The sequence below is a fragment of the Garra rufa genome, chromosome 1 (assembly GCF_049309525.1).
Source record: "Garra rufa chromosome 1, GarRuf1.0, whole genome shotgun sequence".
Lineage (NCBI taxonomy): Eukaryota > Metazoa > Chordata > Actinopteri > Cypriniformes > Cyprinidae > Garra > Garra rufa.
In genome coordinates, this window is record NC_133361.1 from 22748511 (window position 1) to 22772356 (window position 23846).

The following is a 23846-nucleotide window of genomic DNA, read 5'->3' on the forward strand; positions in this document are numbered from 1 at the left end:
AAATGCAATCAGGAAGTGCAGTGTAGGAACAGCGACCTCAGGAGGCTGAGGGGAAACCCGCAGCCCAGAGTCATGACAGTACCCCTCCCCTACGGAACGGCTTCCAGACGTTCCCTGAGGCCGAAACAAGTCTGGAGGGAGGTGGAACGGGGGACTGGTGAAACAGGGGGAGGGATGGCGGGCCAGGCCCGTGCAGTGGAGGAACGTGAGTTGGCTTCGCCGCCAGAGGAACGCGAGCCGGCCTCGCCGCCAGAGGAACGCCAGCGGCCAGAGGAACGTGAGCTGGCATAGCCGCCAGAGGAACGTCAGCGGGCACCGCTGCCAGAGGAACACGAGCCGGCATAGCCGCCAGAGGAATGTGAGCTGGCATAGCCGCCAGAGGAACGCCAGCAGTCACCGCCGCGTCCGGCACAGAGAAAGCGGTCACCGCCGCATCAGGAACAGAGAGAGCGGTCACCGCCGCGTCAGGAACAGAGAGATCGGTCACCGCCGCGTCAGGAACAGAGAGCGCGGTCACCGCCGCGTCAGGAACAGAGAGAGCGGTCACCGCCGCGTCCGGAACAGAGAGAGCGGTCACCACCGCGTCAGGAACAGAGAGAGCGGTCACCGCCGCGTCAGGAACAGAGAGAGCGGTCACCGCCGCGTCAGGAACAGAGAGAGCGGTCACCGCCGCGTCAGGAACAGAGAGAGCGGTCACCACCGCGTCAGGAACAGAGAGAGCGGTCACCACCGCGTCAGGAACAGAGAGATCGGTCACCGCCGCGTCAGGAACAGAGAGATCGGTCACCGCCGCGTCAGGAACAGAGAGCGCGGTCACCGCCGCGTCAGGAACAGAGAGAGCGGTCACCGCCGCGTCCGGAACAGAGAGAGCGGTCACCACCGCGTCAGGAACAGAGAGAGCGGTCACCGCCGCGTCAGGAACAGAGAGAGCGGTCACCGCCGCGTCAGGAACAGAGAGAGCGGTCACCGCCGCGTCAGGAACAGAGAGAGCGGTCACCGCCGCGTCCGGAACAGAGAGAGCGGTCACCACCGCGTCAGGAACCGAGAGAGCGGTCACCGCCGCGTCAGGAACAGAGAGAGCGGTCACCGCCGCGTCAGGAACAGAGAGAGCGGTCACCGCCGCGTCAGGAACAGAGAGCGCGGTCACCGCCGCGTCCGGAACAGAGAGCGCGGTCACCGCCGCGTCCGGAAGTGAGAGAGCGGTCACCGCCGCGTCCGGAACAGAGAGAACGGTCACCGCCGCGTCCGGAACAGAGAGAACGGTCACCGCCGCGTCCGGAACAGAGAGCGCGGTCACCGCCGCGTCAGGAACAGAGAGAGCGGTCACCGCCGCGTCAGGAACAGAGAGCGCGGTCACCGCCGCGTCAGGAACAGAGAGCGCGGTCACCGCCGCGTCAGGAACAGAGAGAGCGGTCACCGCCGCGTCAGGAACAGAGAGAGCGGTCACCGCCGCGTCAGGAACAGAGAGCGCGGTCACCGCCGCGTCCGGAACAGAGAGAACGGTCACCGCCGCGTCCGGAACAGAGGGAACGGTCACCGCCGCGTCCGGAACAGAGAGCGCGGTCACCGCCGCGTCCGGAACAGAGAGCGCGGTCACCGCCGCGTCCGGAACAGAGAGCGCGGTCACCGCCGCGTCCGGAACAGAGAGAACGGTCACCGCCGCGTCAGGAACAGAGAGCGCGGTCACCGCCGCGTCAGGAACAGAGAGCGCGGTCACCGCCGCGTCAGGAACAGAGAGAGCGGTCACCGCCGCGTCAGGAACAGAGAGAGCGGTCACCGCCGCGTCAGGAACAGAGAGCGCGGTCACCGCCGCGTCCGGAACAGAGAGAACGGTCACCGCCGCGTCCGGAACAGAGGGAACGGTCACCGCCGCGTCCGGAACAGAGAGCGCGGTCACCGCCGCGTCCGGAACAGAGAGCGCGGTCACCGCCGCGTCCGGAACAGAGAGCGCGGTCACCGCCGCGTCCGGAACAGAGAGAACGGTCACCGCCGCGTCAGGGACAGAGAACGCGGTCACCGCCGCGTCAGGAACAGAGAGAACGGTCACCGCCACGTCCGGAACAGAGAGAACGGTCACCGCCGCGTCAGGAACAGAGAGCGCGGTCACCGCCGCGTCAGGAACAGAGGGCGTGGTCACCTGCGCGTCAGGAACTGAGACAACGGACACCACCGTCTCCCCGCGGAGGAGCCTCTCCGCCCCCACCGCAAAGCAGGGACGCATCCGTGCAGTCTCGGCCCTACGAGCGTCCATCTCAGCCAGGCAGGCGTAGATGAACTCGAAGCGAGTAGCCGACGCCGCCTCAAAAGACATTCCCGCCGTATCGGGAACAGAGCGGGTGGTCGCCGCCCCCAAACGCACGTCCGCCGCCGCCAAACGGGGAAGCTTCGCCTCCCCGAAAAAAATCCTCCCCGCTGGACCCATCTTGGATGGCTGCATTCTGTCACGTGAATAATGGGAGATCTGGGTCCAGATGCAGGTGAGGAGATATTTAATAATAAAACAATAAACAAACAAACAAAAGGCCAACACGGCACAAAACTAATAAACTTTAAACACAAAAACTGAACAAAACAAGAAACACGATCTAGAGCACGGGTCAGGATAATCAAGAACACAGAGTCAGACATCCAGAGACATAAGACAATGCAGCCATGAAGCAGGAGTGAAAGGTGAGAGTTTTTAAAGACCAGATAATAGTGAACAGATGTGAGTGAATCAGTGCTAATGACAAAGACAGGTGAATGCAATCAGGAAGTGCAGTGTAGGAACAGCGACCTCAGGAGGCTGAGGAGAAACCCGCAGCCCAGAGTCATGACAGTTTTTGTATAGTGACTGCTTAAGAAAATGTTAAATTATTGTAAATGATGTATTAAATTAAATTGGTACTCTTAATGGTGCCATGAATATAGCCATTGTTGCTGATATGGCGTTAATGTAGTAATAAGTCAGGGTTGCCAGGTTTTAACGCACAAATTGCTACCAGTCCGAAACTAGCCCAATCGTATTTCGAGGGTGGTCCCAGGTAAAAATCGCATTTCGGACATTTTTTGACAAGATTTCCCTGTTTAAATCTGCATTCCAGAGGATAAATATCACATTATTGACATTGCTTCAAGCCGGACATGATAAACAACCCGCGGAAACAGTGGGAAAACACTGATCTGGCAACACTGCAATAAGTTAAAGGAGTAGTTCACTTTCAGAACAAAAATTTACAGATAGTGTACTCACCCCTTTGTCATCCAAGATGTTCATGTCTTTCTTTCTTCAGTCGTAAAGAAATTATGTCATCAGGAATTTCTTTCCATATAATGGACTTCTATGGTGCCCCCGAGTTTAAACTTCCAAAATGCAGTTTAAATGCAGCTTCAAAGGGCTCTAAATGATCCCAGCCGAGGAAGAATGGTCTTATCTAGTGAAAGGATTGGTTATTTTCTAAAAACATTTACAACTTATATACTTTTTAATCTTAAACACTCATCTTGCCTAGCTCTGTGTGAACTCTGTGTATTCCAGTTAATGAGAGTTAGGGTATGTCAAAAAACTCCCATAACATTTTCTCCTCCAACTTTAAAATTGTTCTACATCGCTGCAGAAGTGCAGTGTTTACAAAGTGAATGTGCAAATAAGATCAAACACCCTTTACAAAAAAAAGGTAAAACAGCGATGTAGGACGATTTTGAAGTTGGAGGAGAAAATGAGATGGGAGATTTTCGATATACCCTAACTGTCATGAACCGGAATACACAGAGTACACACAGAGCTAGACAAGACAAGCATTTGAGGCTAAAAAGTACATAAATTGTATTTTTTTTTATTTTTATTTTTTTGGAAAATAACCAATCGTTTTGCTAGATGAGACCCTTTTTTCCTCAGCTGTGATCGTTTAGTGCCCTTTGAAGCTGCATTTTGGAAGTTCAAACTCGGGGGCACCATAGAAGACTATTATATGGAGAGAAATCCTGAAATGTTTTCCTCAAAAAAAAAACATACATTTCTTTACGACTGCAGAAAGAAAGACATAAACATCTTGGATGACAAGGGGGTGAGTACATTTTCTGTTATTTTTGTTCCGAAAGTGTACTACTCCTTTAAACAATAGGTATTTGCCCTACTCACTTCGACTTCTGGAAGGGTCCTTCGTGAAGGGATTAAGTTGCTAACTTTTATTTTGAAACGTCCCTATAAATGGCGTCCACTTCCCAAAGTGCATTTGAAGGGCGCAAAAAGGCCATTTGGAATTCGCCCAATATCTGATTTTGTTATATATTCTGTTTATTATTCAGAGGTTGTAAGAATTTCTATTTTTTTCTACTTTATATTTGTGTTAAATACCAATATAACTATGTAAATATAATAAAACGCGTATTTAATTTAGCTATGGCGGTAGGAACCAATGTGCTCGGTGTGAAATCCAACACGGTCAATAAACACAGCCGTGGCGCTGTCATTGGTCTGTGCTGCTGTTCAACTGTAGTTATGAAGGGAACATAAGGAGGTGTCCTCTAACATCACACTGCTGCTATGCACTCATAAGAAAACAACACAAAAACATATTCTACAGAGGAACTCGGTGCACTCTAATGTGCACACAAAAAAGGTATGTTTACGTTGTCGCTCATCTATACTTTTAGTACATGTAATGTTAGCGCAATGCTGGCTGTATCTCAAATCATAAAGAGCTGCTTTCCAAGACAACATTTTTGGGCATCATAAATACGTCCTAGACGAAACTCCTTGATTGGCAGCTCAATAGATTTTATAACGCAGCCTCTTGCTGTTATGTTTAGTGGGTGGGTTTATATTTTTAACATAATAAATATGTGACCCTGGACCACAAGGGTCAGTTTTATGAAACATCATCTGAAAGATGAATTAATAAGCTTTCCATTGATTTGTGGTTTGTTATGATATGACAATATTTGGCATACAACTATTTAGAAATCTTGAATCTAAGGGGAAAATTGCCTTTAAAGTTGTGCAAATGATGTTCTTAGCAATGCATATTACTAATAAAAATTTTTAGTTTTGATATATTTACTTTAGGACATTTTCAAAATGTCTTTGTGGAATGTGATCTTTACTTAATATCCTACTGATGTTTGGCGTAAAAGAAAAATTTATAATTTTGACCCATACAGTGTATTTTTGACTATTGCTATAAAAATACCCATGCTATTTATGACTGGTTTTGTGGTCCAGGGTCACATATAAAATAACAAAAATGTTCTATTAGATTTTATATAATGCTTTTTAACTATTTAGTTTATTTAATTGTATTGTGCTGTAGTTGTTATTCATTCAGTTTAGTCATATTGATTTTTTTTATTATGTGTTTTATTTAATTTTATCCCACTGTTCAACTTTTGTTTGCAAAAATATTCTATTCTCTTCTTTGGTTCTGCTTTTCTGTGCAAAAATATTTTATTTTATTCTTCTACAATTTTGTTTGCTAAAATGTTCTATTCTGTTCTTCTACAAATTTGTTTGCAAAAATAATTTATTTTATTCTATTCTTCTACAAATTTGTTTGCAAAAATATTCTCTGTTACACTGAAGTCATCCTTTAGTCACATTCATAAATGCTTTTCACCCCAGTGCGCAGGCTGTGGCAGTGTTTCTGTCGTCTGATCTGAGCAGGAATGGTGGGTTATGATCCAAGCTCTCCTGCCGCGGCTCTCGCCCCAGAGGAAGCTGCTCTGGCTGGGTCAGCAGCGGGCATGGTCACCCGTGCCCTCATCAGCCCTCTGGATGTCATCAAAATCAGGTTTCAGGTAAGAACTTTCATTTCTCTTGAGTTTCCAAATGGGTTTTCTGCACATAATAATGAAACTATTAATACATTCACCTTAAACTGTTTTCTTAACAATGTATTCTCTATTCTAGAACATCTGATTCATATAATTATCATCATGCCTTAAACATGAGTCATGCTTTCCTGTGGAATTTTAGCACCACTCCCAAATGCACAGCTGTACTGAGCATGCTCAGTTCAGAGAAGCCTGTTTAAACTGGTTACAAATGCAATCCACAAGATGCAGTCAGTGAGCTGTTTTCTATTTGAATTAGTTTCTGTGGTTTCTCTATCATAGCAACTGATGGTCAGGCCTCAAGGTGGCAGTGTTGCACTTTTAGACTTTCAAATCTTCCCATTCAAACAAATCTGCTTTTTATTGTGATATAGCAGGATCACAATATGATGTTGACTGTTTTGTGTGTGTTGTTCCCACAGTTGCAGATCGAGAAGGTGTCCTGGAGGAATCGTCAGGGGAAGTACTGGGGTTTATGGCAGGCCACACGCTGTATAATGACTGAAGAAGGACTTCCTGCTTTCTGGAAGGGTCACATTCCTGCCCAGCTGCTGTCTGTGTGTTATGGGGCAGTTCAGGTACTTGGAGATAAATAATATGTATTTACTGTGTGTGTGTGTGTGTGTGTGTGTGTGTGTGTGTGTGTGTGTATATATATATATATATATACACAGTATCAGAATCATTTTCCTATTTAATTATTAAGCCACATAAAAGAGCTTTTAACCTTAAATTGAACTTGTGAATTTGTAATTGAATTTGTAAACTTACCCTATTGTAATGGTTGAAAAAGATTCCTTTCTGTTCTATTGTTTAGGACTTTGTTTGCGAAAATATTCTATTCTATTCTATTCTATTCTATTCTATTCTATTCTATTCTATTCTATTCTATTCTATTCTATTCTATTCAGTTCTATTCAGTTCTGTTCTGTTCTATTTAGGCTTCCAAAGGGGTGGAAAATGTCTAGTCAATTTCTGGAAACTTTCTAAAGAATTTAAAGAATCTAACGAAAATTTGTCCTTGAAAGTTTCCAAAATGTACTGGAAACTTTCCACATTTTTGCACCCCAATTCTATTCTATTTTATTCAAATTCTATTCTTCTACACTTTTGTTTGCAAAATATTTTATTCTGTTTTATCATATTCTATTTAATTCCTCTACTCTTTTGTTTGCAAAAATATTCTATTCTATTTTATTCTATTCTTCACCGATTTAGTTTGAAAATGAAATTATAATAATATTCTATTCTGTTTTATTTTATTCTGCTCTACTTTTGTTTGCACAAATATTCTGTTCTATTTTATTATCTTCCAAACTTTTGTTTGTAAAAATATTCTGTTCTATTCTGTTATATTGCTCTACTTTTGTTTGCAAAATATCCTGTTGTATTTTGTTCATATTCTATTCTTCTACTCTTTCATTTGCAAAAATATTCTATTCTTTTCTATTTTTCTACAATTTTGTTAGCAAAAATATTCTATTCTATTCTTTAATAAATTTGCTAGCAAAAATATTTTATTCTATTCTACACTTTTGTTAGCAAAAATATTCTATTCTACAATTTTATTTGTAAAATATTCTATTCTATAATTTTTCTAATTTGTTTGAAAAATATTCTATTCTATTCTATTTTTCTACAATTTTCTTTGCAAAAATATTCTGTTCTATTCTATTCTTCTACTAAATTGTTTGCAAAAAATATTCTATTCCATTCTATTTTTCTAAATTTCTTGCAAAAACATTCTATTGTATTCTTCTACATTTTTGCAAAAATATTCTATTCATTCTATTTTTCTACATTTTTTTGCAAAAATATTTTATTCAATTCTTCTACTAATTTGTTTGCAAAATATTCTATTCAATTTTATTCTATTCTTCTACAATTTTGTTTGCAAAATAATTTATTCTGTTCTTCAGTTTTGTTTGCAAAAATATTCAGTCCTATTTTATTTTATTCTTTTCTATTCTATTATTTTGTTGACATAAATAAAGATAAGTCCTGATCAGTTATTTTAGTATTAATTATATACAATTATAGTATTTATTTGTATTTTGATTTAGCTTTTATTTTTATTTTTTCAGCTCCAATGTTTTAATGATTTCAGTATGTGCTTTAATTTTTATTTGTTTTATATTTTTAATAGAGCTCTCATTTATTTTATTTCAGTGTTTTATTAATATTTTGAATTGCTTTTACATAAAAAATATGTATATATATATATATATTATTATTATTATTATTTAATTGATTGTGTGATTTTTATTTTTTTCTTTATTTGTTTTATTCGATTTCTAATTTATCTTTCTAATCTTTTTTCAGTTTTAGCCATTTTAATAAATGTAAACATTTATTTCAGTTATGTTGTCAGGGTATTCTAATTGATTTTTGTTTCAGTTTTAGTTTTAGTCATTTTAGAAGTTTTTTGTCATTAATTAAAATAAAAGATTCTATATGATTTTAATCATTACTATTGTTGTTACTTGTGTGTTTTGTATGATTACTTCTTGAGAAAGTGTTTTGTAAATGATGTATTGAAATGGTACTGTTAATGTTGCCATGAATATGGCCATTGTTGCTGATGTGGCATTAAAACATAATGTAGCAATAAATTAATTAATATTTGACTTTGTTATATTCTGTTTAAACTTATTCTACTTGTAGGTTATCCTATTTAGTACTTTATATATATTCAGATCAATTGTATGGACACCCTTTACACAATTGTAGATATCTAATTTTCTTAAACCTCACTGTTTCTGTTTGTGTGTTTTGTCCTAGTTTGCGAGTTTCGAAGCTTTAACAGAGGTGGTCCATAAGAAGACGCCCTATAACAGCCAGACACCAGGAGTGCACTTCATCTGTGGTGGATTGGCCGCCTGCTCCGCCACAGTCGCCTGCCAGCCGCTGGATACCCTCCGCACACGCTTCGCTGCTCAGGGCGAACCCAAGGTCAGGGGCCAAACCTCCTTCAGGAGTGTGATATTACGTGTTACTAAATCATTTTAATAACGTTCTGTGTCGGAATGCATCTAAAAAGGTATCCTACCTGATCCCATGACAAAAACGTATCAAAACCAACGTCACATAAAACATACCATATGTACGTTCATCTGTTCTGGGGAAAAATCTGAACACTCTTTAAGGGCCACCCAGTGGACGTTTCACTGAATATGTCACGAAATGTACATGGCGGTTTTACATCTTGCAAAAAAAGTTCTCACAGGTACGTTTTCATCATGAGATCAGGTTGAATGTATCATATTTCACTTTTTGGTAATCTCTAACGAAACCCACGACTGAAAGGTTTTCTCATATGTACAGATATATCGTAACCTCAGACATGCTGTAGCCACAATGTTTCGCACAGAGGGGCCCTTCACCTTCTACAAGGGCCTCACACCCACCGTAGTGGCCGTGTTTCCATACGCAGGTCTGCAGTTTTTCTCTTATAATATCCTGAAGAAACTTCTGGAGCCCAAGGACACCAAATCTAGAGGTCAGAGCATGCTTTTTAAACTGTTATTTCACTATCACGATTATTTTGGTCAATATTTGTCATAATCATATGATTACTTGCTTTTGATATTTTATTTGGACCAATTATTATTGCCTCGTTGCTGTTATATATGTGTTTTAAGTCATTTTACAATCTATTCTGCCCTCCAAAGGCAAAGCGCAGTAACTACGCATTTGGTCAAAATTGAGTTAAGGCTTAAAATGGACTTTGTGACAACTGTTTTGTCTTGTGGCAAAGTCTCCTGGGTCAATTTTGTCTCGTTTCAGAGAAAGGAGAGCGTCAACATGTTTGACTAGCTGTTGTAAAAACTTTAAAGGCATTTTTCTCAGTTTCAGAGTTGTCGTAGTTACTGCACTTTGCCTTTGGAGGTAAGTATTGTTCACTTAGATCTGTTTTTATTACCACAAAACAATTAGCCAATAACTCGATTAATTGTCAGAATAATTGACCAGTTACTCAAAATAATCGTTAGTGACAGCCCTAATATTTATTAATATTTTAAATTAGCTTATATTAATTTATACAAACTTCTTTTTTTTCTTATTCAGCTAATGAGCTTTTAATTGAATATTTTCCGTTTTTATTTTTGTTAAAAAGTTTTAGTGATTTCACTATTTGTGTTTTTACATTTTCTTGAGTTTTTATTTATTCATTTTATTAAGCTATACATTTTTTATTTCATTTTTGGTCATTTTAGTACTTTAACATAAACTTTATTTTTGTTGTTGTTTTCAATTACATTTTTAAATGTAAGTTTTCATCTAATATTGATATTTTATATATATTTTAGCTGTATTTCAAGTACCTGTATTAGTTGACAATATCAATTTTTTTTAAAGTGCATGAATCAACATTGAATTTAAACTTGCTTTTCTGTCGTGATGTTAATGTTGCTGTGGTATCTCATCTGTTTCTAGGAGGCTTATACAGTCTGATCAGTGGTAGTTGTGCTGGAGTCATCAGTAAAACCATCACGTATCCGTTTGACCTGATTAAAAAGAGACTTCAAGTGGGTGGATTTGAAGAAGCCCGGATGAAGTTTGGGCAGGTGGGTGGAACAGTGTGGTGGTTAAAGATCTAAGCTGCTAACCAAAAACACTGTGGGTTCAAACCAAACAGGGACTGATTATTCTTTTTATAATAACTATTTCTGCTTGCTAAGCTGACATCAGTGAAACTGTTGTTAAAAGGGTCATCGGATGCAAAACTCACTTTTACATGTTGTTTGAACATTAATGTGTTTTGGCAGTTTGTGTGCACAACTACCCTACAATGATAAAAATCCATCCAGTGGTATTTGTTTAATCTTTAAAAGTAATATCCTTTTTTAAAATCAGGTCATTCTCAGCTTCTTGTCATTGTGACTGCACACTGACAGAGGCCACTCCCACAATAGTTGATTGACATGAGCGCCTTAGACCCGCCTTCACTGAGCTGGAACAGTCCAACTCCGATCGCCATTGTGTGACTCAGATGCAGAGGAAGACAAACATGTCTCTAATTGAGCATTTGAGGTGTTCTGTTGTTGGATGTAATAATGAACATAGCAGTCATCATTTACTTCTGACATCTGAGCCACTGACGATGCAGAAGATAACATTACTTTCGTTTTTCAAAAGGAAAGCACCGATCCCGATCTACATATGCGGTTATGTTTGTGCGAATCGTCCCTGATGCAGCTCCACCCACAGCAGAAGTGAGAATAAGGGTTTTTTATGCATCTTTTCAAATGGCCTTTCTTAATAATGTGCTTGTTGGCAATTTTCGCCATTAAACATGGCTAAAGTAAACATTACAGCTCATCATCCCACATCAGAGAGGGCTGGGGCGAGCAGAGCTCATTTGCATTTAAAGGGACCATGCAATAAAATTAGTTGATTTTTTGCAGAGCTGATTTTGAAAAGGTAAAAGGGTGTTTTTTACACTACTATTGAGAATTTTTAACCAAAGTATATCATAGACTTATTATTAAGACCCAAAAGAAACATATGAACTTGTGGAAATTGGGCATCTAATGACCCCTTTAATATGTAAACCTTAAGCACTACACTTCTGTTGTTTTATACCTGTAGATTGTAAATTTCTGACCTAAATACACTTTTCATTGATAATTTTAGATTTGTAAGATGCTGAAGATGTATTCAAAATATATTCAAACAGAATTTTTTTTTTTTTAAAGGGGTCATCGGATGCCCATTTTCCACAAGTTCATATGATTCTTTAGGGTCTTAATGAAAAGTCTGTAATATACTTTGCCCCGCTCCTCTCTGCTGAGGAATTACGAGCTGTAATGTTTACTTCAGCCACATTTAGCCGTGTTTAGCTGCATTTAGCCGCGTTTGCCAACAAGCACATTATTAAGAAAGGCCATTTGCAAAGATGCATAAAAAAACCCTTATACTCACTTCTGCTGTGGGTGAAGCTGCATCAGGAGCGATTTGCACGAACATACATGCATATGTAGATCGGGATCGGTACTTTCCTTTGAAAAACGAAAGTAAAGTTGTCCCCTGCCTCTTAAGCGGCTATGTTATTATTATTATTACATCCAACAACAGAACACCTCAATCGCTCAATTAGAGTCTTCTTCTGCACCTGAGTCACAAAATGGCGATCAGATTTGGACTGTTTCAGCTCGGTGAGGGCGGGTCTAAGGTAAGGCGCTCATGTCAATCAACTTTTGTGGGAGTGGCCTCTGTCAGTGTGCAGTCACAACGACAAGAAGCTGAGAATGACCTGATTCTAAAAAAGGATATTACTTTTAAAGATTAAAAAAAATACCACTGGGTTGGTTTTATATCATTGTAGGGTGGTTGTGCACACAAACTACCAACACGCATTCATGTACAAACAACATGTAAAAGTGAGTTTTGCATCCGATGACCCCTTTAAATAGTAAAAATATTACACAAAATGACTGTTTTAAATGATTTTTTGTCAAATAAATGCAGCCTTGGTGAACATAATAAGAGATTTCTTAAGTGCATGTTCATCTATTTCACAAATGAATCTTCATTTCTTGTGTTTTCGGTGCAGGTGCGGACGTATCATGGATTTGTGGACTGTGTGGTGAGGATTGGCAAAGAGGAAGGGCTCCGGGGTTTTTTTAAGGGCCTTTCCCCCAGTCTCCTGAAGGCTGCTGTGTCCACAGGCTTCACCTTCTTCTGGTACGAGTTCTTCATCAATACTATTGTCAGCCTCAAGAACAGTTAGTGAGCAATGAGAGAAGCCTTACAGACATCCTCGAGAGATGGGACGCAACATTTGTTTTATGGTGTGTAGATGTACATAAAATGAATGTAAGAGGGACCAGTAGCTGCTCTCAAAACACAGGCACTGAGTCAGGAGATATTTGTACCTCTGACTCGCTCCACTAAAGCCTTGAACCGAACAATCAGCTGAGAAGTATGTGTTTACGTCTAACTCAACTGGAGACTTGAAACCATCGTTACATATATTTAGATTTTAGGTTTTGTCATGATGCCTTTGTGTTTTGGTTTGCACTCTGCATTAGGATCTGTTTTATTGTTTTTAAACATAACACTGGAAATCAGAATGTTTTTTGTGGTTTTGCATTTCAAAAACATTTAAACTTTATATTCCGTATGGTGCATGAACTATTCAGTCATCTGGTTTCTACAAGTTTCATTTCAGGTTTTATTGTGTGTTTTATGTCATTGTTAAGGTTTTTAAATGGCAAATGGTCAAATATTTTATCGATTACATATTAACGGCTTTATCTTTGCCCATATTTATGTATTTTTTAATTGTACTTTCTAACTGACTCTCTTTTATAGTGGTTTTACTTTTACCATACTGGTTTTACCCGTGTCCACGTACAAAAAATGGATCTCTATTGTATTACGAAGATGTATGGCAAACAAATGGGTGATGTGTAAGATAAAAGCAACTATTTTTCTAATAAAATTATTTTATTTTGATTTTCTTTGTTGTCCTGTTCTTTTATGTTTGGAGAATGAATTATATGTTTCCTACTTTTATCATTATGTGCTTTTTACATTTCTTTTTTTTTTTAGTATTTATGTATTTAGCTTCCTTTTATATTTTTTTAATTTTGGTATTTTTTTTTTAGAACTTTAACAAAATCTTAATTAGGATTTTTAAGTGTACATTTTTCCATCTAATATTTATATTTTGTCAGCTGTATTTCAAGTACCAGAAACTATTTTTGAATCGTTTTGATAGTATTATTCTTTTTATACATAACACTGGAAATCTGAAGGTTTACACTTCGTTAAACTTTTGCATTTTTGCAGTTTTGCATTTCAAAAACATTTAAACTATATACTCAATATGGTGCATGAACTATTCAGTCAATTGGTTTCTAAAAATCATTTGATTTCAGGTTTTATGTTGTGTTCTTTAATGCGTTTTATGTCGTTGTTAAGGTTTTTAAATGGTGAATAGTCAAATACTGTATGGATTGCATTTTTTTTAAATGTTATTTTCCATATTATCTGATAGAGAAAGATTGTTTGAAACAGTTACTCTTGCTTGCTTTATGCCCATGTGTATGTATTTGTTTTATTATCTTTCTCACTGATATTAGCCAAAACAAAAAAAATCTCTTCTGAGGATCATAGTACTGGTAAAAAAAAAAAAAGTTGTGTCCATGTACAAAACACTTAAATACAATATTACAAAAATGTATGGCAAACAAATGGGTGACACGCAAGATAAAAAGCAACTATTTTTCCAATAAAATTTAGATTTTCTTTGTCGTCTCATCCTGCTTTTATGTCTGGAGAATTAATTATTGCAAAGAATGTTTTCTAATTATTAAATCATCTTTAGTTGCATTCAAATTTTTCAAGTTAAAATGCCAAAAAATAAAACGAACCTTTGTCAATGTTGATAATAATAACAAAATCCACACAAATTGTAAAAAAAATATATAATGTTTTACTTTTATTCTCTTATTAATTATCTTTTCAGATTAAATCAGCAAGGTAAACCTTTAGCATTTCTTCATTTTTTGACAATGCTTAAAATGGATTAAGATTAAAAACCACGAAATAATCTGATTTCTACCATTTTTATGTGTTTTATGTCATTGTAAAGGTTTTTAAATGGTGAATGGTCAAATTTTTTAGGGATTGCATTTTTTTAAACCTTGTGTGTTCAAAAAAAAAAGTTACACATAGGTGCAAAATGGAAAAAATGTCCATGTCCAAGAACTGCCATAAAATATGATTTATTAATATTTTTTTCCACTTTCACTGATGTCAATTTTTTGACCAGCATCTGTTCTGTCCATAGATACCAAACATTCAATAATTTTCAGAATTGTAACCCTTTAAATGCTGGTTTGTTTACATAATACCACATGTGTTTTTTTGTGAAAAAATTAAAAATAGTAGTTAATTTCCATATACTAAATGATAAGCAGAATTTTTTTCTTTGCTTATTAGCTTCTTGGGTGTGTCAGTAAAGAACAACAACATAAATTTTGAGGCATTTATATTTTTATTTAGTGTCAGATTTAAAAAAAAAAAAGCTAACACTTAGGTCCGTAATGCACAAAAATGTCCATGTCAAAAAACTGTCATAGAAATGTTATATATTAATATGTTTTTCTACTTTCACTGACTGTTGTTTTTTTATCAGCATCTCTTCTATTCATAATTACCAAACATTCATTCATTTTCAGAATTGTAATGCTTTAAAAGCTGGTTTCTTTACATAATGCTCACTGTCAGTGGGCAACACCAGCAACAGAACTTCTTCTGCTGAGTAACATCTCTTCATCTTGCAAGCAATGAAATGATCAAGCCCTCAAGCACCAAATATGTATAGGTTTTGCTTAACTCAAACTTTGTATAAAATCTACCAGACTAAACAATCAGCATTTTCTTGTGGTGAAAACAAAAACAATGTGTTTAGGGGCTTCTGAACTTCTACATCAAATTCAAGCTCACCTTTTATCTCTGTACAAAAACAATAACAAATAAAAAAAAGTGCAATCAAGGATTAAGATGTGTGTTTGGGTGAAAAAGAAAAATCCTCAAAGCTCATTAACCTTCTTTGACCTTATTCATAGTTTTGACATGGCCCTATGACCCTGCCAAGGGTGGGACTCATATACATGGAGTGGGATTTTTGATTGCCAGTACAATATCATTTCTTTCAAACTAATTACACCCATAAAATTTTCAGTGAACACATGCAAACCACACTCAGACATCCTTACCAACATAGCCACACAATTATAGCTGCATTATTTTTCCAATTGACTCTATAATAGACTTTAATATGCATAAGCAGAAAACACAAAAAAGCGAGTATTTCTTTTATATGCCAAATTTGAAAAAATGGCACAATCTAGTAAAAAATGGTAAAAATTTAAAATTTGAAGCCTTGCCGATAAAATGGAAGCCTATTAGCAAATATTGCATCATTTTATAGTCAAATGGCCCTGGGTTAAAAAATTGCAGTTTTAATTGGTTTCAATGTGGACATTTTTGTCCTTAAGGTCCTGAGTGTGAGTATTTTTTGTACAGAGGGTAAAATTGATTTTCTGAAAGAAATGAGGGTGAAATATTAAAATTTCAATAAAAATACACACCTGAGCCTTATGCAGTTGGCATTAACACAGACACACTTTATAACAAAAAACAAAACTGAAATGTCCATAAGGTCGCACAAGGGTTACAGTAAATGTTATGTTCCATATTAACGAATAGTGAAAGATTGTTTGGATCAGTCTGGCTTTATTTATGCCCATTTATGTATTTTTATTGTACTTTCTCACTGACTTACTTCCATGGTGTTACTTTTACCATACTGGTTTTAACTGTGTCCACATGTACAAAAATATTACTAAAATGGATGACATGTAAGATAAAAGCAACTATTTTTTCCAATAAGACTATTTTATTTTGATTTTCTTTGTTGTCCTGTCCTGCTTTTATGTTTGGAGAATGGATTATTGCAAAGATTGTTTCCTAATAGTTACAATTAAAATGCCAAACATAAAACAAACCTTTGTCTATGTTAATTGAATGTCAATGTTAATTAATAGCAAAACACATACACATTGTAAAAATGCTATTTTTATTTTAAATGATCTTAATTATCTTTTCAGATTAAATCAGCAGGATACACTTTAACAATGCATAAACTGGATTTATGAAAACAGCTCCCTGCAAACAAGCCAGCACTGGCCCTTTACGGGCCCACTTAGGGCTAGCCTAAGGGCCCCCAGCGGGCTGCCAGCGCAGGGCCCATGAGAATTTGCTCATTGGCAAAACGTTGGCCCCTTAGCGCTGGCCCTGCACGGGCAGCCCTCGTTTAGCCCCTAGGAAGCCCTCACTAAGCCCTCACAGGGCCCGCACTATTAATTTACAACAATAAATCTGTTTCACTACTTTTCAGCTACTATAACTTATTCTATACATCTGAAATGGATGCAGTCACCACATAACTAATGTCTGAATTGTCAAAAAATGTACAGTAGTCAAAGGGATTTCAAATCAATGTATTTATTAATTACAAAATATAAAACATTCAATTCAGGTCAATAAAGATAATTTAACACGCTGAAAGGCACTAAAAATGTTCTATACATATATAAAATAATTCAAATCAATGTATTTATTAATTACAAAATATAAAACATTCAATTCAGGTTAATACAGGTTAATAAAGATAATTTAACACTCTGAAAGGGACTAGAAATTCTCTATACAAATATAAAATAATAAATAAACAAAAATAAAAATACTGGTAACACTTTATAATAAAGTTCAGTTGCAAGTCATGTAAGTGGTTAGTTAATGATGAACTAATCATTTACAAAACATTCATAAATGATTAGCAAGTGATATACTAATATTTTCGTATGCTTTGTAAATTCCATTGCAAGTCATTTACTAGTGATTAGTAAATGATTAACTAATTATTTATGAAACATGACTATGCGTTCATAAATGATTAAAAAGTGATATGTTAATTATTGTATGTATGTTTTGTAGATTCAGGTTAAGTCGTTTACATTTGATTAATGATTAGCTAATCAAAGCATATGCGTTTCATAAATATTTAATAAATTATTTTTTTGTATGTATGTAGCAATTAGAGGGAGCAGAAAGTGTTGTAAATGCCTTAAATACACTAACATATAATTTGTAACAGGTAAGTTACAGTTATCAACACAATGATGTGTAAAGCATGTATAAAGCATTTTCAACACTTTCTGCATCCCCTAATCTAGTGTAAACTATTCATCACTTGTAAATATGTTACACATCATTCGTAGATTACCACTTCAAGAATCAATAAGGCATAAGATCAACGAATCGTACCCATGAATGATGTGTAACACATTTACAAGTGATGAACAGTTAACACTTTAGATTTAGGGGATGCAGAAAGTGTTGTAAATGATTTATTCATGCGTTTACACATCGTCTATAACAGGCGTTGAACACTAGTGTGTAGTTAGTGTAGAGTGTGTACGACAGCTGTCTTCTCTGAAACACATGGAGTCTTTAACCACTGTGCACCTGATGTGAGCAAAACATACACAAAAATGTAACAATTTATTAAACATTTATGAAACGCAGTCTTGTTTTGTAAATGATTAGTAATCATTAACTAATCAAATGTACTGTATATGAAATAACTAAATCGAAAAAACATACATAAAACAATGAACATATCACATAAATGAATATTGGAAAGTACAGAATTGTACTCTGAAGGCACATTTCGTAACGCAAAGTAAACGGCCCCCATTTTATGAATCTTAGTTTTTGATCCAAGAGGATTTGTTGTTTCCAAATCATCAAAGTATAACTGAATTTGTAATGCATTGGGATGGTTTCGGTGAATAGGATGTTTAGAATAATGAACACCATCACAATAATCATATATATACTCAAAAATGGAAAAATCAGAGTAAAGTTGGCTTGAATACTGAAGATTGCCCAGCCAGAAGAATTTGAAAAGTCTGTCTACAGCACAGGTCAGGCTTTCAAGATCAAGTGGAAGGGCAAAAGAATCATTCTTTGCCACAATTACGTACTGGGCTCCATGTCCTAGAGAACCGATGGAAACCAACTGCGACTGGGCTGACTTCAGGGACCGTTTCATGGATTCACTGAGCAAGGTCGTCACATTGGTACCAGCCTACAGAAATCAAACAAAGAAAAGCATCAGAAAATGTTGCTGCATGAGAGGCAATGTTGTTTATCACAAGCTAACACAGTAAAAAAACAAAAAAAAAGCATACCGGCACTTGCTCCAACAGGTCCGAGACTGCAGGGTTCATACAGCATTTACTGCCAGCAACACTTCTCCCAGATGCTGTGGGTGGAAGAAGATGAATGAGGATCTTCAACAGTGTAGCACAGCTCATCCTGATGAAGTGAAGATGCAGATCACATGCAAAATTTATTTTATCATGAATTGAACATTAAAATTTACATTAAGTTTTCTCATTTAAACTAGGTTTAGAAATGTGTGCACATGCAACAGACATTGAGGCAGAAAATCATACCATCTTGCTGATTGTTGGCTTCCTCCAGCAAGTGTCTGATGTCATTTTTCTTCTCCAAGGATGCTATTTCCTTGAGCTTTGGAATTATGGTCCCTTCCAATTTCCGGATAAACATGTCTTCTTTCCCATCTGTGAGCTTGGAAAATTCAATGTCCATCTTCAATGCAAAAAAAACAACAGAAACAAATAAATATCAGTATTACAATTATGAATTACAAGTTTGTGTAAAGTTCTCTTTTAGTTGAGCACGTCTATTACCAATGCAGGCATGTCAAGAAATCTGGGATATTCCTTGAAGATTTCAGCAACAGTTGGGGATTTTGTGGCTATCCATCTCCTTCGGTAACTGAAGGTTTGGTCAATTGCAGTCTTTATTGATGATGAATTCTCTGGTTACGGTCGCATCCTCTCTATCAGGGTCAACCACTCACTTGGCACTGTTTCTTCTGGACTTGGCAAAGAAGGTTGCAGTGTACAATGGCAACGTTTCAAACTGTACATCCGCTGGTTCTGTTGAAGCTTCCGTCTGATGTTCCGCAGTCTCATTTCTATGAAGCCACTGTGTGATGGCCCATCAAAAAAATGCTCCTGACATGAGTAATGCAAAAATAGAATTAAGCTGGATTCAAATATACTTGAGCAGTTTACATTCACATTGCTAAGTAATTCATTTTATAATGTAAAAACATCCTTACGTGTCCCTCATTTTCACCAAACACGTGAATCCTTAACAAGGGGAACAATGACACAATCTCCTTTGCTAGTGCCAGCTTTTCTGTACCAGATGGATAGCTGAAAAAAAGTTCAATAAAAAATGTGGCAAAAATGGCTCTAACACAAACATTATCAAACACAAAAATATAACATACATATATACATATATATATATATATATATAAAACACTGGTACTTTAGACTGTTAAAGTTATACTGTTAAAGTTATTTATTAAATTAACCTTATTTACTATGTATAACTGTTTTAGTACATGTTTAATTTATTTAAATACAATGTAATTTAATTTGCAAACAAATACACCTTACATCTTATAAACAACCACATATACTCACAATCCATGTTTCTCAACAAGGTCACTGACAGCAACCTTAACAAGAAACTTTCTTGAGGAAATAGACAGTGTCTTTGTCTCTTCGTGTTCTCTCAGGATTGTAGGGGCTTTTTCTTCAAGCAGTGTAAGCAATCTAGTTGTAGTAGTATCTGAAGACAGTTGCAAGCACCCTGTTCAAAATTGTTAGATTAACTAACATTTGTTCCTCGACATCCATTATCTAAATAAAAAAATAAAATAAAAACATTTATAGACCGGACAATGAGAAAACAAATAACAGTGCATAACAAAAATGTACATTTTAAATAGTCGGTGACTGGTCAGCTAACGTTAGCACAAAATGGCGCGCAAGGTTCATTACGTTGTTTATGAAACATTTCATTGTACAGTTAATTGTAAAGGGACGGGGAGGTTATGAGTTCATGCTTAACGTTCAATATAAGTATCTTTCGCTTAATATGTATAATCAATTCTGCCAACACAGCTTTACAAAAACCGTGCCAAATGCGCTAGCTTGAGGGCTATAGAAAAGGACACTTAGTTAACAGGCCAGCCGTGTATTTGCGGCACGAAACATGGAGACAACATAATAAAAAATACAACAACAACTTCTTGGACTACTAATACAAAACAATCGTTTGCAAGGTGGGGGAAAATTACTACTATATAAGTGTTTTAATTATTTTCACTTACCTGAGGCAGACGGTCGCATTATCTGACATGATTGACAGAGTGACAGTTGAAAAAGAACGTCACTGCGCAGGCTCGCCGTGCGTGCGGCCGTGCGCGCCGAAGCTCTCGCAGCACGTATTCCCGAAATGCAGTATTTTCACCCGCGCACCCAAATGCTTATTTTATATTGGCAACATGATAAACTACATACATACAGTATATATCGCCTTTTGATTTTGAAGTGTGATTTTATTTTATTTTAATGTGTTATGAATTTTCCTTGTAAATATTTTAAAAATGAATGTATAGCCTAAAGTTAAAATTATAATTTTGAGTGCTATAGACAATGGTGTGAAAAACAACTATAACGGATAAACATTTATTTGACTTGACTGAGGTGTTAATAGTCATGTGAACTTGTCTTTTCTTTCAGTTTAATGTAATTTTTATTGTTGAAAATGTTTAGCTATATTAGAATGATATAAATGGCATTAGGCCTATACGTCTATGGGAAATTGTATAAAAAACAGACAAAAAGAAGAGAGAAGTTTCTAAACTAACTCTGAGTGATGGATATCATAAAAACTAGTTATAACTTCTTCATATCTCTGTACCATCAATAACTTTACATTTTGACCTTCTAAAATAAATTGAAAGGATCATGCGTTGTCCTGTAGACACAATCCAATGCAAATAACATTTTTTTTTCTTTTTATTCCTTCTAAGCAGAGTTATTATGGAAGGTTTATTGAATTTCACATTCAATTTTAAAATCAGCCAAAACTTAATGAAAGTGGGCTACCTAAACAAAACCTGCATGGGCCCAAAGGTACAAAAGCTGCTCTGGGCCCGAACGGGCTGGCCCACAATGGGTCATCACGGGCTTAATGTGGGCAGCCCGCTAGTGTGGGCTGCTCACAGATAGCCCGCGGTGAGCCCAAAGCTGTGGGCCTCACCTGGGCAAGCCCGCACTGGGCCTGTTTAGGTTTGGTGTGGGCTGGCACTAGCCCACTGTGCCCGCAAAAAGCCAGCATGGGCCCCGCAGGGGCATGTTTGCAGGGCTACGAAAATTAATAAACTTCTCACATCATACAACCTTTCAGCTTTCTGTGGGAATATACAACAATACACACAAATAACATTTGTAACTGGTAACCAAAATAAAAACCACTGTACAAAGTTGTAGACAAGATATTATTGTGAAGTGATATAATCGATGCCTGTAGTGGGCTATATAATTAACCCACGAAACATAATGTACTATAAATAAATATTAACCATGTGCCACTTCAAGTGAATTAATAACTCATCTGTAGCTTACTAAACTTACGTAATGTGTCTGACTAATTAGGGCGCGGCCGCATTTACCTTTGTTTGGCGCAATTCCGCGGGCAAAATCCGGTCATTTCAATAACTCATTGGTAGGCGTGAGGCGAAATGTTTTCCCGCATATATTCCGCGCCAGATTTATGTTCGTTCGACATTAAACAAACATTTTTGCCTCGTCATTACTTGTTAGTTTGGAAGTGGGCTCTTAGTAGGCTAAGCAATGCTTCATTCATAGCTACTAATATTACTGACAAACTGTTTTGCCCGCAAAATTTCGCTAATGTAACTGCTCCCTACATCCAATAACATCCTTTCACATATAGATTATCTTTTCATGCTAATCCAAATAAATAACATGGGTAAGGCATTACGAAAATTAACCTAGTTTTATAGTAAAAGTGTAACCATGTTTTTTTGCTGTATTGATTACCATTTGTAAAACCACAGTTTTACTACAAATATCATGGTTAAACTTTATTACTATGGTTAATTTGAAGTTACCATGGTTTAAGTAGCCTATTTAACCATGTTTTTTTAGTTTTATTTGTAGTAAAACCATGGTTAATTTTCATAAGTGTGCTCAGAATGAGTAAAAAATACTATTTTAATAGAGTAGGCCAAATCTCCAATGTAAACCAAGAAGTTAATGACAGTCATGAAGGTCACCACCACCAGATCATCCCACGAACAGTGGTTGCAAACATCCGGGCGTGGGTTTCCGTCAAACACATACAGTGGCCAGATAACAACAGCGGTTGTGTACATAGCCACAGCCACGATGTTGAAGCCAATGACTGCTTTGTCAAAAGAAAACGGCAAGATGGAAGGCAGCTTGGCGATGGTGAGGAAAATAATGAGCAGTGAAAAAATGAAGCATATGGAGTAGACGGCCACGCACCACTGCGTTCCTGGAAACCTACTATATTCAGCCAGACTCAAAGACATGAATATGATGCAGGCGACGAATGTCTCCAGGATCTTGAGGAGGCCAGGAATGGTGGTGAGAAAGCCGCTGGTTTCACCAGGTCTTTTGTGGACCAGCCAAACCTCGGCAGCGTACAGCCCAAAACACAACCAGGATATCGCAGACGCCCCGATCTCCCTGGAGCAGGAGGAGCAGGCGAAGAACGTGGGGTAGATGATCGCAATGGTGACCATCATAAGTGTGGCCAACATGGCAAAAGCCATGGTGAAGTCCTCCCAGGAAATGAACACTTTGGTGTTCAGGTTGGTAAACTCCAAAATGATGATCAGGAGGGTTGTGAAACAGCAGAAGCACCAGCAGAACATGCACCAAGCCCAATGGGACGTGGCGCCGGGGATTCCCGCTGACGCCGCCAATGCAAAGCAGATGCATGTTAGAACCACCTCCACCATCCGAACAATGCCAATCGGCACAATCAGTGTTCTAAAATCCACATGCAACATGATGAAGCTGTTTTGCGAAATCCCAAAGCCTCAGATGTTTCAGATTTCCAGTGGTTTTGATTTCTTAAAACTGCGTTACATTCTTCTGAGCTTTTTTGTGCAGGTTCACTTTGCCATAAATGTCAACAAATCCAGTTTCTCCACAAGTCGTCCTCTTGTTTTTGTTATCACAGTAGTGTGATACGACGTTCTTGAAAAATCAATAGCCAAAAGTTCCTTTTTGCTGTAAAATTTCAGTTCCTTCTCAGGTGGCAGCAAACATGTTTGATCATGTTGACTCTAGGACAGAAGCCGCCTAGCTTATCGCATTTATGACCTTTCTCTAGGTTCTCATTGGTTGTTGATCTGCTGTTGTCCTATGAGCTGATTCCAAACCCTGGACTCTGGTCTAGAGCCAGGCTCTTTCTAATCTTCACCTATGGGCTTCAGTCCCACCTCAAGATAGTTTAATCACAGGAAGGTTTCATTTGGATTATTCTTTTACTTGGCCTGATAACAG

At 37.8% G+C, this 23846-nt stretch overlaps 2 protein-coding genes and 1 long non-coding RNA gene across 3 annotated transcripts; 1 reads left to right on the plus strand and 2 right to left on the minus strand.

Annotated features, from left to right (window-relative positions):
• The first annotated feature begins 4400 nt into the window (after positions 1-4400).
• Positions 4401-13059, plus strand: slc25a19 (solute carrier family 25 member 19). The gene is made up of 7 exons (XM_073849047.1): positions 4401-4601; positions 5600-5775; positions 6234-6389; positions 8593-8763; positions 9136-9310; positions 10249-10379; positions 12368-13059. Exons 2-7 carry the CDS (start codon positions 5644-5646, stop codon positions 12542-12544), a joined length of 942 nt encoding a protein of 313 aa, XP_073705148.1. The 5' UTR covers positions 4401-4601; positions 5600-5643; the 3' UTR covers positions 12545-13059.
• A 3329-nt stretch (positions 13060-16388) lies between these two features.
• Positions 16389-23631, minus strand: LOC141344248 (myeloid-associated differentiation marker homolog). Its single transcript, XM_073849070.1, has 2 exons — positions 21656-23631; positions 16389-16494 (listed from the first exon to the last, which is right to left on the minus strand). The coding sequence occupies exon 1, from the start codon at positions 23345-23347 to the stop codon at positions 22481-22483; it is 867 nt and encodes a 288-aa protein (XP_073705171.1). The 5' UTR covers positions 23348-23631; the 3' UTR covers positions 16389-16494; positions 21656-22480.
• On the minus strand, positions 16873-20864 carry LOC141344245 (uncharacterized). The gene is made up of 6 exons (XR_012356810.1): positions 19920-20864; positions 19547-19643; positions 19110-19439; positions 18852-19008; positions 18585-18658; positions 16873-18481 (listed from the first exon to the last, which is right to left on the minus strand). It is a non-coding gene; the product is annotated as an uncharacterized lncRNA (long non-coding RNA).
• Positions 23632-23846: the final 215 nt, after the last annotated feature.

Excerpts from the sequence above, each read along its gene's own strand:
- LOC141344248 (XM_073849070.1), bottom strand. The coding sequence starts at position 23,347 with ATGTTGCATGTGGATTTTAGAACACTGATTGTGCCGATTGGCATTGTT.
- slc25a19 (XM_073849047.1), top strand. The coding sequence starts at position 5,644 with ATGGTGGGTTATGATCCAAGCTCTCCTGCCGCGGCTCTCGCCCCAGAG. Across the intron at positions 9,311-10,248 it reads CAAGGACACCAAATCTAGAG|GAGGCTTATACAGTCTGATC; the intron begins GTCAGAGCATGC and ends ATCTGTTTCTAG. Across the intron at positions 10,380-12,367 it reads CCCGGATGAAGTTTGGGCAG|GTGCGGACGTATCATGGATT; the intron begins GTGGGTGGAACA and ends TTTTCGGTGCAG.